A 17,643-nucleotide genomic window follows, 5' to 3' on the forward strand; every position below is an offset into this window, starting at 1 on the left:
AGATCAGAAGGAGCCTGGATGATCAGCTCAAGCATTCATACTTGTGCTGCAGATACCTTGCTGTACTTGAGAGGAAGGTACGCCCAGCTGTCCTGCACTGGGAGGGTGGCAGATCATCCCAAGCCAGCTCTGAAAGCCATGGGTAGGGGACCAGCAGAGGAGCCAGGTCCAATCACCTGTGGTGACTGACCAAGCATGCATTGGGGAACTTGTGCAACTGTAGTTCTACTTAAACTGTGCTTCACAGAGGAATTCCTCTCTGCTTCCAACAACACCCATTATAATAGTCTTGTTACTTTTTTGATGTGGTTCTTGTATAGTGTAACTTGACATTCTCAAAACAGATCATAACCTGATCTGATCTATCTGGCAACTGCAATATTTCTAAATATTTCTAGTTTACAAAATCTCAAGAATACCTAAAAGAAACAACAGAGTTAGATTTATCTTTTCATCCTGCTGTCAGGTGATATATCCACAAGATGCATCTGTATTTCTATGTACAGTAGCAAAAAGCTGACTCTAACCCTTCTGGGAGCAAGAAAAATATACTATACTTCATTCTTCTAGTTAAGATGGAAAGATAGACATTACAAGAATAAGAGAATTTCAGATGTCTGATGAATGGCAAGATAAAAATTCTTGTCATTTTTAAATAATAAAATTTAGCTTAAATAATTGTTTTGGATATTAGGGGCCATCTGTTTGAACAAACAGAGAAATAAAAACTATTTTGCATAAAAATAATTAGCATTTTATGGTACATCATACTTGCACACCTTGCAGGGTGGGACAAGTCATCTCTCCAGGTACTGGGAAGTAAAAGCTTGAAGAGACACTCTGATGGCATGCAGCAGAAGACAAAATTATGAGATGGTGCAGGTTTAAAAAAGGGGGGAGAGGCAATTTGGTAACATCTGTGGTGTAAAGGGTGCTTTGTGCTGTGCTAATATATGTGTTGTTTTGTTTTCTTTCTTTGGGCAATAGGTCAGTCTATAGTGGGATGTAAAGCCATTCTTGTTGGTGACCAAGTCTTTGTGGTGGTGGCACAGCTCTTTGGTGGCTCACACATTTACAAGTTTGATGAAAGCTGGACGAAGTTTGTCAAATTCCAGGATATTGAAGTATCTCGCATTTCCAAGCCAAATGATATAGAGCTTTTTGAGATAGACAACGAAATGTTTTTTGTCATAGCAGATAGCTCTAAAGCAGGTTTGTCAACAGTGTATAAGTGGAATAACAAAGGATTTTATTCATATCAGTCTCTCCACGAGTGGTTCAGGGACACTGATGCTGAGTTTCTTGATATAGATGGGAAATCACATTTAATCCTCTCTAGCCGTGCCCAGGTGCCCATTATACTCCAGTGGAACAAAGCCTCCAAAAAGTTTGTCCCACACAGTGAAATCCCCAACATGGAAGATGTCTTGGCTGTGAAGAGTTTCAGGATGCAAGATGACCTTTACATCACTCTCACAAGATTCATCGGTGACTCCAGAGTTATGAAATGGAATAGCAAACAGTTTGTGGAGATACAGGCTCTTCCATCCCGAGGAGCCATGACACTGCAGCCTTTCTCCTTCAAGAACAACTACTACCTAGCCTTGGGAAGTGACTATACCTTCTCCCAGATTTACCAGTGGGATGGTGAAAAGAAGATATTCAGATTATTTAAAGAAATCTACGTGCAAGCACCACGGTCTTTCACAGCTGTGTCAACAGATCGAAGAGATTTTTTCTTTGCCTCTAGTTTTAAAGGAAACACTCAAATATTTGAACATATCAAAATTGACTTGAGTTTATGAAAAGCTGCTGGAGTGAAATTTATGTAGAATGACATTTATACACGAACAAAGCAAAAAGAGACCTTTCCAAAAACAGGGTGCACCTATGGAGTATGATGACATTTTCTGAACTTTTCAAACTTGCATATTAATCAGGGACTGCATTTACTTGGTTACTGCATGACATGTCCATTTTATCCTTTTTCAAAGACACTTATGCAATTTGTAGTCATTCAAAGAGGAGTGCAGTGCATTAGGATTAATGTTGACATCTAAGAGAATGATCTAAATTTTATCCAGAAAACTACCTTGAGTTGAACATCTCATAAAGAAAGTGAAGAGTGAGCCATACAAAACATAAAAATGATCTTGACTCCTAAACCAACATTTTAGTAATGTACATTTTAATATTAGAGCCAGTTCTTCATGGTTGCTGATGAATTGTAAAAGCAAATGGGAACATTCCAGAATACTCTTGAGTTCTCTCTTCAAAATCTGTCTTTCTGGTTCACAGTAAATCCAAGGCATCACTTAAATTCATTGCAGACTGAAGGGAGAGTCAAAATCTATTGCCACTTTTCTTCCATTATTCACTTTTTTTCAGCAACAAATTGTGCATAACAAGTAGCCCAGCCCACAGTAATTGCCTAGCCAGGAAGAGTGTGTGTCTTCAGGACTGTGAGATCTTATCAAGTTAACATAGACAGAAAATACCAGAGGTCTGCATGATGCCATGAGCAAATCAACTACAAATCCTACCCACTTTCTGTTTTAATAGGTATTCCAGAAATACATCCCATTTTGCCCTAACTCAAATTTTTGCTGATGATTCCCAGTAGATTCTGTGTGTTTAACGTGTTACTCTGTTGTGAACCCTCATTCCAGAAGGCAGAGCTTAAGCTTTGCCTGAAACACAGATCTACATTGATGCACTCCATGTTGTAGCTCTGTATGAATTGAGGTGATTTATCGTCTAGCGTTTCCCCTCCAGCACATCTCATAAGCAATAAATTCAGGTTTGGGACATCAAAGTTGTATTTGGGGAATTCTCCTTCTAACTAAAGTCTGTGACTTCAGGATCACTAAGTCATCTGAAACCAAGCAGCTGGAGCTGTTTCAGACTCGAGCTAATCCTGTCTCCAAGAAGGATTTCCACTGGGTGAGTCCAGGCTGTTGCCAGGCTGCCAGTCCATTGAAGGCTGAACGGCAGGATGTGGACAGACTGTACTGCACTGGTGTTTTGGGTGGTTACAGACCAAGGCATTCAATCATCCTAAATAGGGCAATCCTGGCATGCAGAGCCTCCCTCACGGTAACAGCAAGGGACTGTTTTTGGAAAGGTTCTTTGCCACCCTTACCCAACAAAACTGTGTATCAGCGCTCCTGTTTGTTCACTTACACAACATATTTCTTTAAGTTTTCATACCACTTAGCCTACTAGGTTGTTTTATCATGTCTTGCTGCTGCACTGCTGCCTTGGATAATAGGGAGCCTTTGCATAAAGCAGGAGGAGCAAAGGAAACTGTCCTTGATTCCTTTATATTTAGGGCTATCTCACCATCCTTCTGCTGAGTGAGTTTCACATTTTCCCCTGGACAAGTGAGACATGGCCTATGATCACAAACAGAGATGTTCTCATAGGCTTTCCAATATCCAGGGTGTGAAGTGCGCTGCAGAAGAGGATTATGCATAAGGACTCCCGTGAGGAGTCATAACCTACCAGTGACCTGGCATATCAGAGTCTTCCCCAACTTTAAGCGCTCTGCTATGAAATGAAGTTATTACTGGCCTGTGAGAGACATAACTCTGATTTTCAACTATGAGTTAGGGGGTTTTTCCCCCTACAGAAGTGTTCAACCTGGTTTTATTTTTAACTACGCTGGCAACCTGGCCCATCCCACCCTCTGAAGGACTGAGTGCTGCCCTCCAAATCCCAGTGCGGTGTCAGTCCCAGTGGTTCAAGACCAGTAGATGCAAACCAACGCTCTGCAATAGGATTTAGCAATACCTCTCCTAGGATTAAGCTAACAAATCTGACAAAACAAAGAGATTCATGTTTTGCAGTGAATGCAATTTCTTACCATGTTACCAGTTTACTTTTTTAAATGGATATGACTAGCAAGCAACATTTATTTAGTTTGTGTTGTGACTAGCATTTCAAACATGGAAGTTTAACTAGAATTAGATATTCTGATGAGGGTGGCATTTCTTAGTGCACTGGCACTTTCTTCTAGGGCTCAACTGTGAGTACTGGTCACTCAGGAAGGGGCATCAGTCAGAGTGAAAAGCTAGTTTAGAGAGATTGGATCCTTGAAGCAAGAGGATGCTGGAAAAAGGTTTGTGTATTGAATACCAGGAGATTGTACTGTTTCAAGAGCCAAGGGGATTTTGAGGCTTGACTATCAAGTTGAATTAAATTAAAATGGTCTCTGCAGAGACAGGCTTAATAAACAGGATTAAGTGATCCACAGGAGTCTAGCTCATTCACATGGGACCAGAAGAAGAGAGTGAAGGAAATGAATTCTGCAGGCAGGCTGCCACTTCTGCTGAGTAGCTGTGTTGGTTGGTCAGAAAGCCCAGCTCAGCATCCCTCCCAGCTTCAGGAAGAGTCTGGAGTCAGACACTGGCCTGCCTGTTCTGCTGAGTTCATGCACTGGAGGTCAAAGCAGCTGTGAGGGAGGACAAAAAGGACCAGTTGATTAAGAAAAGGTTATGGTACTTTTCACAGGATTAAACATAGGCAATATTTCAAAAAGAACCTTGTTCTGTTCTTCCTGCTCCTAAGGAAAAGCAGCAGGATTCAGCCATACAAACAGAAATCACTGATAATTGAAAATCTTTTCTGCCTTTCCAAATGCAACCACCGGTTTGTCTCCATGGCCTATATTCTGTAATATGAATTGTTTTGAATAGTAAATAAAATACGCATATCCATAATTCATTGCAAATGTTAGACCATCAGGACAGTGAAAAAGGATAACAGAACATGCCACCAATAATTTTTAATGTATTCTAAAATACATAAATCTGTGTAAAGAACATTAGTTTATATAAGCATCGATTTAATATGCACTAGCTACAGCAGGAGCATTTTAAGGTTGTATATACACTGAGCTTTTTTTAGTAAAGAGGAGCTGATGCAATCTATGCTACTGACTTGTATGTACTCTTTCACTGAATGAATAAAATGTAGTTAATGTGACTAATAGTGGTGCGTCATGCATGTTAAAATATCCATGTTGCAAGGATCCACACTGCCAGAGGAATGGACAGGGTGGGCAAACGGGTCCCTGTCTATTTATGATCGGGTTTGGCTTTTGACAAGGTGGAGAAAGCCATGCTCAGATTAGTTACATCTTCCTTCTGTGCCTGAGATAAGTTTGGACCGCCAAGGTTTTGCTGTTCCCTGATTTTCCCCTTCACTCTTTCCTTACACCCCATCTAGTGTTAGCAGGATGTAACGCAGCTACTGCTGTGAGTTTTGCTCATGAGTTCGGTTCTTTCTTACCACAAAATAAAGAGATCTTAATTTTCTAAATAATAATAATAAAAAAAAATTAAGATACTTAAGTGAATTTCTTACATGCTGAGTAAATAGGAACCAAGCCCTAAAATTACTCCCAAGACTTTCAGATCTTTGCTCTGGGGTCTTTTAAGATTTGTTAAATTTTACTGAATCATTGACATTTACCCTGAAATTGAAAAAAAAATAAATCAATCAGCAGTGAATACACTTTATTTAAAGCAATCCTTGAGTTTTATCCACTGATCCTGCTAGTCACTAACACAGGGAATAATTATTTTGTTTCCTCTTAGTTCTTTAGAAACAGCACAACTCTTTGTAACTAATTATAGGCTTGTGCAATCAAAGACGTGTCTGACATACCATAATGGGATGCAATTGCTGGGATCATTGCTTTCCTTTTGGGTATTCCACCTTTTTATGAGTCAGCAGCCCTTGTGGTGTGGTTCACAAACTCCATCATAGCTCAAACATCAGTTGCAAATCAGCACTGTTTCCCCACCTACCTTCCCCTGCTTTCTTTGTCCTTGCTAGGTGAATAATTTTTTTCCACCTATTGCGACATTCTTCAGCTCTTCCTTGGGAAGTATCTATTACTCCTGGAAAGTCATAGCAAGATACCAAGAGAAAAGCATTCCCAAAGAGCAACACGGGATGGTCACTCCTCTGCAAATTTCAAGGGGAAGACAGAGCAGGGTGTTTTTGAAAGGTCAAGCTAAAGGCAGATGTGTAAGAACAGCTGTAAGAGTCCGACTCATCCCCTCAGTCCCACTCACTCTTGGCCCACAGAGACGAGCTGCTACCACTGCTCCCTCTTGGCAGCACTGCTCATAGCCAGCAATTACTGAGACTTCTTTTTCACACCCTATCCCAGAAGCAATGGAGCTGAGCTGCTAACACCAGTTGGGTTTCTTTTTTTACTTCCTAGCAAACCAGGCACTTGACAACTCTTGCATTCCCCACACAGCCTCCTTTTTGAGAAACTGAAGGCTTGGTGATCTAATGGATTTCAAAACTGACCTTCACAGTCTGACAAACCCAGCTGGCCACATGATGTTAGATCCCCCACAAAATAAGAGACTGATACTGTGAAAGCAGCTCAAATAGCAACTACAAAACCCCCATCTATTCCCCAGTACCAATTGCCCCATAAGCCACCGCCATTCTTGCCCCAGAATTGTGTGATGAGGAGTCCAACACTCCCACCATTAGCAGGGACATCTTCAACTACATCAAGTTGCTCAGAGCCCTGTCCAACCTGACGTTGAACGTTTCCAAGACTGAGACATCCACTACCTCTCTGGGCAACCTGTTCCAGTGTTACACCACCCTTATCTAAAAAAATTTCTTCCATCTACTCTGAATTTATGCTCTTTTAGTTTAAGACCATTGCCCCTTGTCCTGTTGCTACAGGCCCTACTAAAAAGTCTGTCCCCATCTTTCCTACAGGCCTCCTTTAGGTACTGAAAGGACACAGTGAGGTCTCCCTGTAGCCTTCCCCAGGCTGAGCAACACCAACTCTCTCACTGTCTTCATAGGAGAGGTGTTCCATCCCTCTAATCATTTGTGGCCCTCCCTTGGATTTGCTCCAACAGGTCAATGTCCTTCCTGTGCTCGGGACCACATAGCTGGTGGGGTCTCACTGGAACAGAGTGGAGGGGGAGAATCACCTCCCTCAGCCTGCTGGCCACATTTCTTTTGATGCAGCCCAGGATGCAGTTTGCTTTCTAGGCATCAAGTACACACTATTGGCTCATGTCCAGATTTCCAACCTCCAGGAACCCCAAGTCCTTCTCTGCAACGCTGGTTTCAATCCCTCCGTCCCCCAGCCTGTATTTATTCTGGGGGTTGCCATGACCAAGGTGCAGCACCTTGCATTTGGTCCATTTGGTCTTCAATCTCATGGGATTTCCTTGAGCCTGCATCTTGAGCTCTGCATAGCGTTCTGTCCTTCAGTTCTGTCAACAGCACCACTCAGCTTGGTGTTGTTGGCAAATTTGCTGGGGGTGTACTCGATGCTTTCATCTATGTCATTAATGAAGATATTAAACTGTACTGGCCCCAATATAGACTCCTGAGGGACACCACTTCTCACTGATCTCCATCCAGACAGGGAATCATTGTCTGCTACCCTCTGGATGTGACCACACAACCAGCTCCTAATCCACCAAACAAAACAGTCCACTCATTAAATCCGTCTCCCTCCAATTTAGAGAGAAGGATGTAGTGGCGAACCATGTCAAAGGCTTTACAGAAGTCCAGATAGCTCTTTCTTAGTCCATTGACACAGTCATTCCATCAGAGAAGGCCACTAGGTTGGTCTTGGAAAGATCGGATGAGACATTTCTATAGGTATCTCCTTATTCCAGTTTTGCCATATCATTGAGGTAGCCTAGGTAGAATTTGGTGGAAATCAAGGAAAGCAGGTGCCAGAAGTTTAATATAAGTAATATTGAAGTAGAGATTAGAAAACTAGAGATGGTGAGGCTGTAGACAAATGTTTAGTTACCTTGAGGGAAACAAATCACATTTTCTAAGCACAGAGATAAATCAATGTGAGATCAGGGAATCTGAGAGAACAAAAAATATCTTTCTAAATAAAGGAAAGGAATAGGAGTGATGGCATATGAAGTGTGAGTTTACTTAATTGCCGTGCAGAGAAAGTTCTAAGTGCCTTTCCAAGGTCACTCACAGAATGCAATCCACATCATTTTCCTTTCAAGAGTCACCCTAGTTTATGCTTAATTAAACTATGCAAGCTCTGCACACTCTAGAAAATGCCCTTTTTATTACATTGTAGGCAATTTGCATTTCTGAAGGGCATTTGGAGACCATGACATCACCAGAATGAAGGGCTACTGGTAGCATTGCTCCCATTTTTATTCATTTGTAATTGTTGACTTCTATTCCGAAGTTCATTTCTATTTCCTGTTTGGACATTAGCACTGGATTGTACAAGAATGCTCATTTTCCAACCTCAATGGCTGTTTCAGTTCTTCTGACTCAGCAGCCCCTTGGGGCTGACTCATCCTCCAGTTGCAGGTGTGCCCTGACACTTCATTCTTCATCTTAGTCCCATGAATTAAAGGCCAGTGGGTCAAGAAAGTACTCACCACCCAGAGCTGGTGTGGTCAATGTGGATGGAGCCTGGGCTGGCACATGGCAGGAGAGAGCTGCATGTGGATTAATTTCTCTCTTCCGTTACTTTCTTTTTGGTCTTTCCAGTATGGAAAAAAGTTTTTTCCAGAGCTTTACAGAAAACAATGAGGCCAGAATGGTGTAGGTTTATTTGGGATGCTTCTGAGAGTAAGCTAGAAATAGACATAGGAAACAGAAGTTAAATCAGCAACCCTGGTTAATAGCATCTGCCTACTATTTGTTTGCAAACCCTGAAGCCCAGGGGTCTCCTTGGATCCCCATCTTCTCCTGGTTCCTGCTGACAGCGTTTTCTGACTCTGCTTTGTGCCATTAGCATCTGGGGAGAAAACTGCAGGCCTTTCATTTCAGAGGAAGGCTCATTACAATTATCTGTGCCTCTGTCACCTCAGGATCTGATTATGGTGCTGGGGTTGCACCTTGCGATAGTTACAATTAAGACTTAATGAAGTGAGTAACTACAGAGTCCTGCAGTTACTTCCCACAAACTTACTGCAGCTACCTCTACCTGAGGAATATTTACCACCCAACTTATATGATTTGTAATATTTGGAGCTCGTCCTATAAAACCCCACAGAGCTGGGACTGTGAAAGCCTGGGCAGCTCTCCTTCTCTGTCACAACACAGACTGGATGAGCTTGGAGCATATTGCTGGCTGAAGATGGGTGCAGGTAGAATAAAAAAACCCTTACAAACAACAGCATTCACTGCTTTTTGAGCTGGAAAATGATAAAGACATCCTTGATGACAACTGTGTGGAGAGGGCTGTGCTCACATCCACGCTGAATTCCAGTTCCACCCCATATGATAGAGCAGGTACAGAGGTGCAGGCAGCGGATGTGCCTGAGCCAGCCCACTCCAGCATTGCAGGAGATACAAGGCTCCCACATGGTTTGTTTCAATGTGCATTAAGGATGTACCTGACCTAAGCCAATAGAATAAAGTGAAATAAGAGAACAAACTGACACTTTAATACCTTTTTGCCAGCCTTGGCTTAAAACAGAATGCGCATATGTTCAGGCAGACTTGCCAATCCTGTGCTGCCTTGCTAGTAACAAATAGTGATTGGTCCCTTTGCTTTTCTCAGACACAGATGAAGACAGATTTGGGGGTAAAAAGGAAGGTAACAGAGAGTTTATCTCCTTTCAGTTTTCTTTCTTTGCCTCTGTCTTCATAATTGCTGGGAGATTATTATGTCTGAATCATCAGACTTGAAGAACCATATGCCATTTCCCCTTAAATGACAGCTGAGATATTTATCTTTATTGTTGTAGGGTGTCTGGTAGCAACATCTGCAGGTCAGCTGAGGATAATTTGTCTTTTGATATTTTTGATAGACTATCAGTGAGGGCCAGCTGGAGCCAATCATGGCCCTTTGGTGTGGTGGGCAGAGGAGAACAAAGAGGTTCTTGTAGCTTGGCACCAGTTAGTTGCTGATGTGCTAACAGCTGTAGGGGTAGAGGGATGAGAATTACCTTTTGAATTTGGGAGTTTATGAAGATGCTGAAAGCTCAAGGCTGCCAAATGGAGCTGTATGTGTCTTTGTCATCTGGCCACAGGCACTGGGACTTTTCAGGGGGATCCACTTCAGTGAGCACTGAGAGGGAAGAATCCATTTGCAGTATGTGGACTGTAGAGAGAGCTGTGCAAATCAAAAAGGGCTCTCTGCAGTGAGAAATACTGCACGTTTGCTGCAGTCATCAGTAGAGGCACACTAGATTTCGTAGGAAAAAATGCAGGAATTTTCACATTTTCAGCTGCAATTCAATTCCTTACTGGTGTTGTCTTTAGTGTTTGCTTTACTGAGACTCCTCTCCAGGTTTTAGTTAGTGAGCTGAATATTAATTGTGTCTTCTACCTTTGTTGTCCATGTTGGTCAGACCTGTGATAGGAAGGATCATCAGAGACAAGGCATTGTACAGATTAAATCAATTCCATGTCATTTGCAGCACCAAAGTGTTCCTAAGTATAGATTTAGCTTAGTGACCTTGTAGTGAATGTCAGCAGTCAGTTAAGTCACCACTCAGCACTGACACTGGAGCTATTTAGGAAGTAATGAGTTGGCACAGCACACTAACTTCTGGAATTACTGGGAGCTTGCTAATGTCTGATGCATGCCCCACGTAGTGGTATAATTTAGGGAAGAGGGTGAGTCACTTGTACTGCTCCCAAGTGCAGCCCAAGGCACGAAGTTTGTCTTCACTAAAAACATCTCAGGCTCATCTATGAGTACCCTGCTGTACTTTGCCTTCACTTGTCTACACTGATAGCTAGCTCAGGATTTATCCTTTAAGCTGAAGAACACCAACTACCTGTAGTTATCCATGAACACTGACACTGAGGTATACACTGTAGAAATTATCTAGAGTCATAACAACTGTGACAAAATGGTCTTTCACAAGCCCTTTGATCTGAGGTAAGTCATGAGTTGCTGACAGTTGTCTCCCCGTGGATGGGCTAAGGAGAAAGCTTACCAGGCTCTCTATTATTAGTAACAGCTTGAATGGTGGGAAAGCTAAACCTTACCCAATCCCAAGGGGAGACAGGGTCTGGATCCCAGTCCTAGTGCTCCCCAGAGCCCACACTTGGAAATGAGAATAGATAAGCAACCCCTGTTTTTTCTTGGAAGCTATGGGTGGTTATTTGACACAGGCAGCATCCAAGGGTTCCCAGGTCTTTGGGGAAAAGACAGAATGTTATAAGCAGTGGATTTAAATTCCTCCAAGCAATAGAAAATTGGAATAGGAACTCCTTGGGGAGCCACTGCTCCCACCTGGGGGGGGGGGGGGGCACCAGCATGTGGCAACTGCTCCTCTAGCTTATTTTGTACAAAGCAAATTTCAGTCAGAAACACCTGATTTACATGAACAATTCAGCAAGATAAACTGGGAGGAAGATTGTTCCAGTTGGTGCAAACCCCAAGGGATGGGGTTTGGGCCTTCTCTTCCTTTACTTGGTAAAACCTGGTAATTGTTGTCACCAATAAACCAAGGCACAGCACAGTTACAAACTATTTTGTGTGGGAAAGCAGAAAGGGTGCCTGGATGGTCACAGCACCTTTCCACACTCCTGCTTTTTGCAGCATGATCTTGAGTAGGTACTGAAACGTGCCATCTCGGTGTGCTGGGTGACCCTCCAGTTACAGGCATGACCTCCAGTAGGTATCAATCCTGCATAGTTCTGTATTTTTGTTTTGTGCTCTCAAATCAAAATACAGCTTCAGTCTGAGGTAGCTTCTGAGCAAGACAGGCTACTTCTTTCACTGAGTATGTCAACAAATCAAATCTGAATTTGCTCAGTTTAAATATATTTTCAGAAAAATTCACTGTTGGATACATTCTATTACACAAGTGTCTGAAAATCAAAGGAAAAATGATTAGGAAAGGATCCTATCTTCTGTTTTTTTACTGTTTCTTTTCTCTCTGAAATCTTTCACATGCAGATGTTGATGGTTTGTCAAGCACACAAAAAACAGCTCAGTTTCTGCAGATGCAAGGAAATAGAATATCCAAAGAAATTGCAAAGAGTAGAAGCAAATGAAAGATCTTTTTCAATAATGTGCAAGGTTACAGAAAACAAAGATATTAATGAATCCTCTAAAACTGAATGCAAAGTAGTGAGATTGTATTTAACAAAAGAGCTTTCTTTTGTCTCTTTGTATTTAACCCCAAATTATTTATGTTCTCTCCCATGGTAGCAAATTCAATCCTTTGGAAACATATTTGCCTTTAGCACATAATATCCATCACAATAAAATATATGACATTTGTTGTCAAGTCCTGTATGAGTGTTATAGATGGAAATTGAAGGAAAGAAGAGCTGGTTTATTATACCATGAGTTCAGCACACCAAACTACTTAACCTCTTGTCTCTAGTCTTTCACTCTTCAGGTCAGCACACTTTTGAAGTGTTGCCAAGATTACATACTCCTTTTGCATGGACTAGAGATTGCCCAGTAGTGGCCTCTGTGCCCAGTTAAAGTCTGGACAGAAAAATGACTGCATGTTGCTAGGGATTTCTGCCTCATCCTGCTTGGCTGCCTACAGAGAAAGACCATGCAGGTAGTGATTACTAACAGGTTGTTAAACACCTTTCAAGAAATCATATGCAAGAACAACTTCAAGTGGTGCACACTGCGGTTGGTTTTCCTCCAGGCTGATGGTTAGGTAGGTAAGACAAACACCAAGAGCAACATGTTTGATCCATGTGATTGCAGCACTGCTGGGGACCAAGAGGATTGGGAGACCAGGGAAATTTTCCTACCTGACAAGGGTTCATGGCTGAGGCAAAGTACTGCATTAACATTTCTGGACTGTTAGATCCTCAGGTCTCCACCCTGCACATGGCTTTTTTGGGCTGGGCATCATTGCCACGGACGCAGGTGCCCCACCATGCTTCAGTGACTGTAAATTTGGTGTCCTTGGCAGAAGTTTCAAAAGTAAAGAGGTCCTCCGTTTTGCTTTCTGACTCTTTGGGATGAAAAGATTCTTTTAAAGATTTTTCCTTCCCTAGTTCTCAGTTCCTCTGTTGGCACTTCAGATTTATGATAAGCAACATGGGGTCATGAGCAGCTCAGGTAGTGAAGGGAGCCCTGTTCTGGAGACAAAGGTGGTTTCTGACCAGGCAGACCACACATTGTGCTCAGCTGTCTCTGCTTCTCTGTTGATGAAGCTCAGACCCAGAGAGAGAGAGTGGAGTAACCACACAGATGTGAACATCTGCAGAGATGGTGCTGGCTAGGCAGGACAGCAGAGCTGGACTTCAGTAAGTTCTCAGCTGTTTAACTTCCAAATAAATTGCATAATTATGGTAGGTCAAGAAGTGGCTTGGGGTTCTTCAGGTGGGAAACAAAGGAAAATACCTTTGGACTTTGCAAATACCAAAGGACTACTGCTGCAAATAGCGAGGAGGGAAGAGTGGATGGGCAGGGAGAGTGGCCTAAGAGCTATTGTCACATGGATGGGAAGGAATCTAAACCAGATATTAAAATGGGGGAATGGATGTTTTCTTCCTGTGTATTTGTACATGCTTTCCTGCTGAGCTTCTGAGCTTCTGACTGTATTCACTTCTGTCAGGCAAGATATCTGTCTTCGTAAACAGCTTCAGGGAATACAGTCAGATGTTTTGGACACCCACAATAGGTGCATTCAGTCTTCTGCGGCTTCAGGATGCAGGTTTAGCCCATTCTGTTACTCATTTTGTTGCTATAAGTACCCCAAACCATAACAATCTGACATCATGGCAATGTAGTCAAATATTCCCAAAACAGTAGTGAAATACACAGCAGATTTCAGGCACTGCATCTTTCCACCTAAGACTTGCATCTTACCTCATTGTGTGGTTGAGGATAATGGAAATTTGAGACAATATTTTCGGGCAGTTTCTCTTCTAGTACTGCTGTGCAGTTCTGAAAGGTCTTTTCACTCTGAACCCTGAATTATCTATGCCCCCAGAACTGCAAGAAAAATATGCTTAAGAAAACCACAAAAAAGTAAACATTGGACTTTTTCCCTTGTGATTTTCCTCGCTATTGGTCTAGTTTATGCTTCCAAAGACCACCCATTTATTTCTTCCTGGCTGTTAAACCTCCTTTTCTCTTTTATTCTCTCTTCCTACAGGTCTTTCACCCTACAGCTGGTGTGGACAGCTAAGATCAAAGAAAGAAAAAATGAACGGAAGAGAAAAAGGTGAAAGACCTCTACCAGGCATCTCTTGCGAAAGGGAATTTGAGGTACCTCTGTGGTATGAGGATAAGAAGGTGTTTCAAGAGGTCTTCTTGTCTTTGTTGTCTGTCATAAGTATTACTTGCAGGGGAGTGAAGCAAAGCTGAAGAGGTAGTCTGAAATCATTCCTGGGACTACATCTCTCGAGCCTTTATGGGGTAGTAGCATTCAAGTGGAGCTGGCTTTTCTCAGTCTCTGCCAGCCCCATTTGAATGGGAACCTCTCATCCCATTCCCAACAGCAGGCTGAGCCACGTGAGCATTTTTTAGCAAAGTAATTCCCATGGGCACTTCTTGCCCCCCTCTGTGTTGATTTGATTACTAGGCTGGACTGAGCAACATCATCTTCTCAGAGCAACCTGACATCACTGGGAGGGAGCAGTGGCTGGTTTCCAAACCCTGCAGCAGGGAGCACTAGGGCATAAGAGCTGACTTACAGAATCATCCTGATATGCAGTGACAAAGGAAGCAGGGACATCAGTCACAAAAAGACCAGGGCTTTGACAGTGACAGCTGATGATCTACAGCAGCTGCATTTGGTTTGCAGTCAGTTCATGCTACACTTCAGATGTTTATGTGTCTTTTTGGGATTTTTTCTCTTTTTACCATATCCACGGAATTATGCACATTGTTCCATTTGCTGTGTATATTCCAGCCTGAAAAATTGTTCTCTTTCAAATCCCTGGTGGCCTGCTAAAGCCCCAAAACAAGCTGCAAGGATTAATTCCTCCCCAGATAAGATTTTCCTAAACCCTAACAGATAATTTGTTTGAAGTTTAATTTTAGTCTGTTATTACACGCATGGGCCTTATCTTCATTCAGAGTCGTTAGCAAAATTAAACAAGCCTCTGCAAACAGGAAAGGGAAACATAAAAGAGCCCTAGCACATAAGTGACACAGAGTTAAAGGCACTAATGGTAGGCTTATGCAGTGCTGGCAAGTCTGAGCCCTCAAGGAACTTGTGATTTGTCATGTTCTTCATGACCCATGAAGCAGGGACACATCCTGCCCTCTGGGATCTCATGATGCTCAAGTTCCCTCTGCCATGATCCATGATAGGGTACCTAAGCCCTGCCCCCCTTCTAGTTCACAGGATGCCTCACTCCATGGTTTCCCAACTCTTGTCCTTCTCCCTACATTGCATCAGCTCTGTGTTTGCTCCCTTAGATGCCAAAGAAATTACAGCAGCTGTGCTCAGCGGAACAAAGAGAAGAAAAAGCAAGGCCACATCACATCTTGTGTAATCCATGAAATGGAATCCTTGAAATGTTCACTGTATCAGTGGTACCACTGGTTGAAGTCTGTCCTAACTGCTTTGCACAGTGGATCCATATTCCCACCAGGGAGCTGAACTCTTCCCTTCTACCCGTCGTGACACAGGAGCGGGGGAAAGATCATCTCCCTTTTGCATCACTCTGTAAATAGGATTTGGACCCTCAGTCTCAAGGTATAGAAGGGTGCCTGAACATGTTAGCACTGCAGTGTATTCCTGATCAGGGTGATGTTTAAGGCAGTATCTAGACAGCTGCCACATTTGTGCTATTTCACCTCAGCCAACAATGGCTGAACCAGAGCTCAGCTGAGAATGTTGTACTTCATATATAGTCTTGTCATTACAAAAAGCAATAGTCTTTTCAGGAAGTGCTCTGAAAGTCTCCCTTCTCCAATTGCAGTTGTATAAAAATTCCAGACCTAGAAAGAGAAAAGGGACTGCTATTACTAGTGACTTTAACCAATCTGGAAAAGGAACAATGCTGCTGGTCTCTGTCTTTAAATCAGTTTCTTTCTTCTTTAGCACCACTATGACCACCTAGGTCCCTCTAGAGAGTACATGACTAATTCTGCTGTGCTGGAGCTGAAAGGGTTACTTGGAGCTCTTCAACTTAGGCACATGCTTAGGCCTCAGGACAGGATGCTGAAGACCTGAGTTGCATTTTCTACTCTTCCCCAAGTCCATAGGTCCATGATCAAGTCACTTAGGGCTAGACTGAGAGGAATGTCAGGAAACTCCGATATGTTACTTAAGCATGCAGCCAAACAGCCTGAGGGCTGCCCTGACCTCTTCCATGGCTCATAGGTAGAAGCAGGCACCTCAGAAGAGATGAGAAATTGTGGTGGCCATCATCATATTTCCTAATCATCCAGACATATCATCAATGTAGTCATCTAATTTATTATTTACCTATGGGTATAAAAAATAATTATGATCAATAGAATTGCTAATTTTTAAAGAAAATACCATAATTCAGACACTCTTTGTAAATCAGTTAAACAAAAATTAAGCAAGCCAGTCTAGATTAAGGTAGTACAGTAATCGCCCATCCATACACTCTACCTATATGTAATAATATATATCCATTTATAAATGCATTTATAACTGTAAACTAGCTATTTCAGTGGTTACAGGTCTGCCACATATGTTTTAAGGACAAAGTAAAAGAGAGTGAATATCACTAGGTCCTCATATTTCTCATAAACATGAAAAATCTAGTGCATTTCTACCACAGAAATGAAGAATTGTAAATCCTTGTAAAGGCAGCCTTGTGGCATGGGAAATCCTGTATCTGAACGCCAATGTGATGCATCAATAAAAACCACTGAATTCAGCTATTACTTTTCTTGATGGAGAATTGACTGTGTAATTTCATTTAGGGCAGCCGGCAAAAAGAAGCTCTAATAGCCAGAAAATGTCTTCATTTTCCCTGCCTTGTAATATGGATAGGTCTGTGTAGAGTTAGATGGAACAGAGAAAAATTTTTCTCCTGATTAAGTATTACACAGCAAAAGAACAAGAGTCAACAGACACAAGTTGCTGTAATGGACATTCTGGTTAGATAGAATCACAGAACACGTAATGTTGGCAGGGACCCCATTGGGTCATCACTTTCTTCTATCATCAGGTAAAAAGAAATAAATTCATTCAGTGTGGTGAAACACTGCACCATGTTGCCCAAGGAGGTTGTAGGATCTCTGTCCTTGGAGACACTCAGAACTAGACTTCACAAAGCCTTGCTAACCTGACCTAACTTTGACATCACCCGTGCTTTGAGCAAGATGTTGGACCAAATGAGCTCCAGAGGTCATTTTTATAGTTCTATGATTTTATGATAGCCACAAAAGTGCTTTTGACGCATTAGTTGACAAGACTTTTTATATTATCAAGAGGGAACAGCATGTTTTAGTTCATGTACATGAATACACACACTATGCTGGAGGTCTAAAGGCAGCACAAAAAATACCATATAGACTTCAAATACCTACATGCAATTTCACAAATTCAGAGAGCAGCCTCCTGCTCTGGGTCATGAGTGTGGCTGTTCCCTAGAGGTTAGACCATGTCTTTGTAGAGCATCTCACAGACTGAATTCTATAGGTACAAATGAAATTGGAAGTAATTTAATAAGAATTATATTTTCTGGCTTTCTCCTTGCACTAATTTTTAGAGCTTCCCCTCCCAC

General features: G+C 42.2%; 1 protein-coding gene and 1 long non-coding RNA gene across 3 annotated transcripts in view; both read left to right on the forward strand.

Moving 5' to 3' along the window:
- LGI2 (leucine rich repeat LGI family member 2) overlaps nucleotides 1–4,986 on the forward strand; it is a 40,105-nt gene extending 35,119 nt beyond the window's left edge. For both annotated transcript variants that reach the window (XM_069014326.1, XM_069014325.1), the window contains one exon: nucleotides 988–4,986. In XM_069014326.1, coding sequence (XP_068870427.1) covers nucleotides 988–1,805 — 818 coding nt within the window. In that variant the 3' untranslated portion in view covers nucleotides 1,806–4,986. The remainder of the gene's footprint in view (nucleotides 1–987) is intronic.
- Nucleotides 4,987–13,142: 8,156 nt separating this feature from the next.
- Nucleotides 13,143–15,371, forward strand: LOC138109924 (uncharacterized). The gene is made up of 3 exons (XR_011150740.1): nucleotides 13,143–13,227; nucleotides 14,082–14,150; nucleotides 15,353–15,371. It is a non-coding gene; the product is annotated as an uncharacterized lncRNA (long non-coding RNA).
- Nucleotides 15,372–17,643: the final 2,272 nt, after the last annotated feature.

The sequence above is a fragment of the Aphelocoma coerulescens genome, chromosome 4, assembly GCF_041296385.1.
Source record: "Aphelocoma coerulescens isolate FSJ_1873_10779 chromosome 4, UR_Acoe_1.0, whole genome shotgun sequence".
Classification (NCBI taxonomy): domain Eukaryota; kingdom Metazoa; phylum Chordata; class Aves; order Passeriformes; family Corvidae; genus Aphelocoma; species Aphelocoma coerulescens.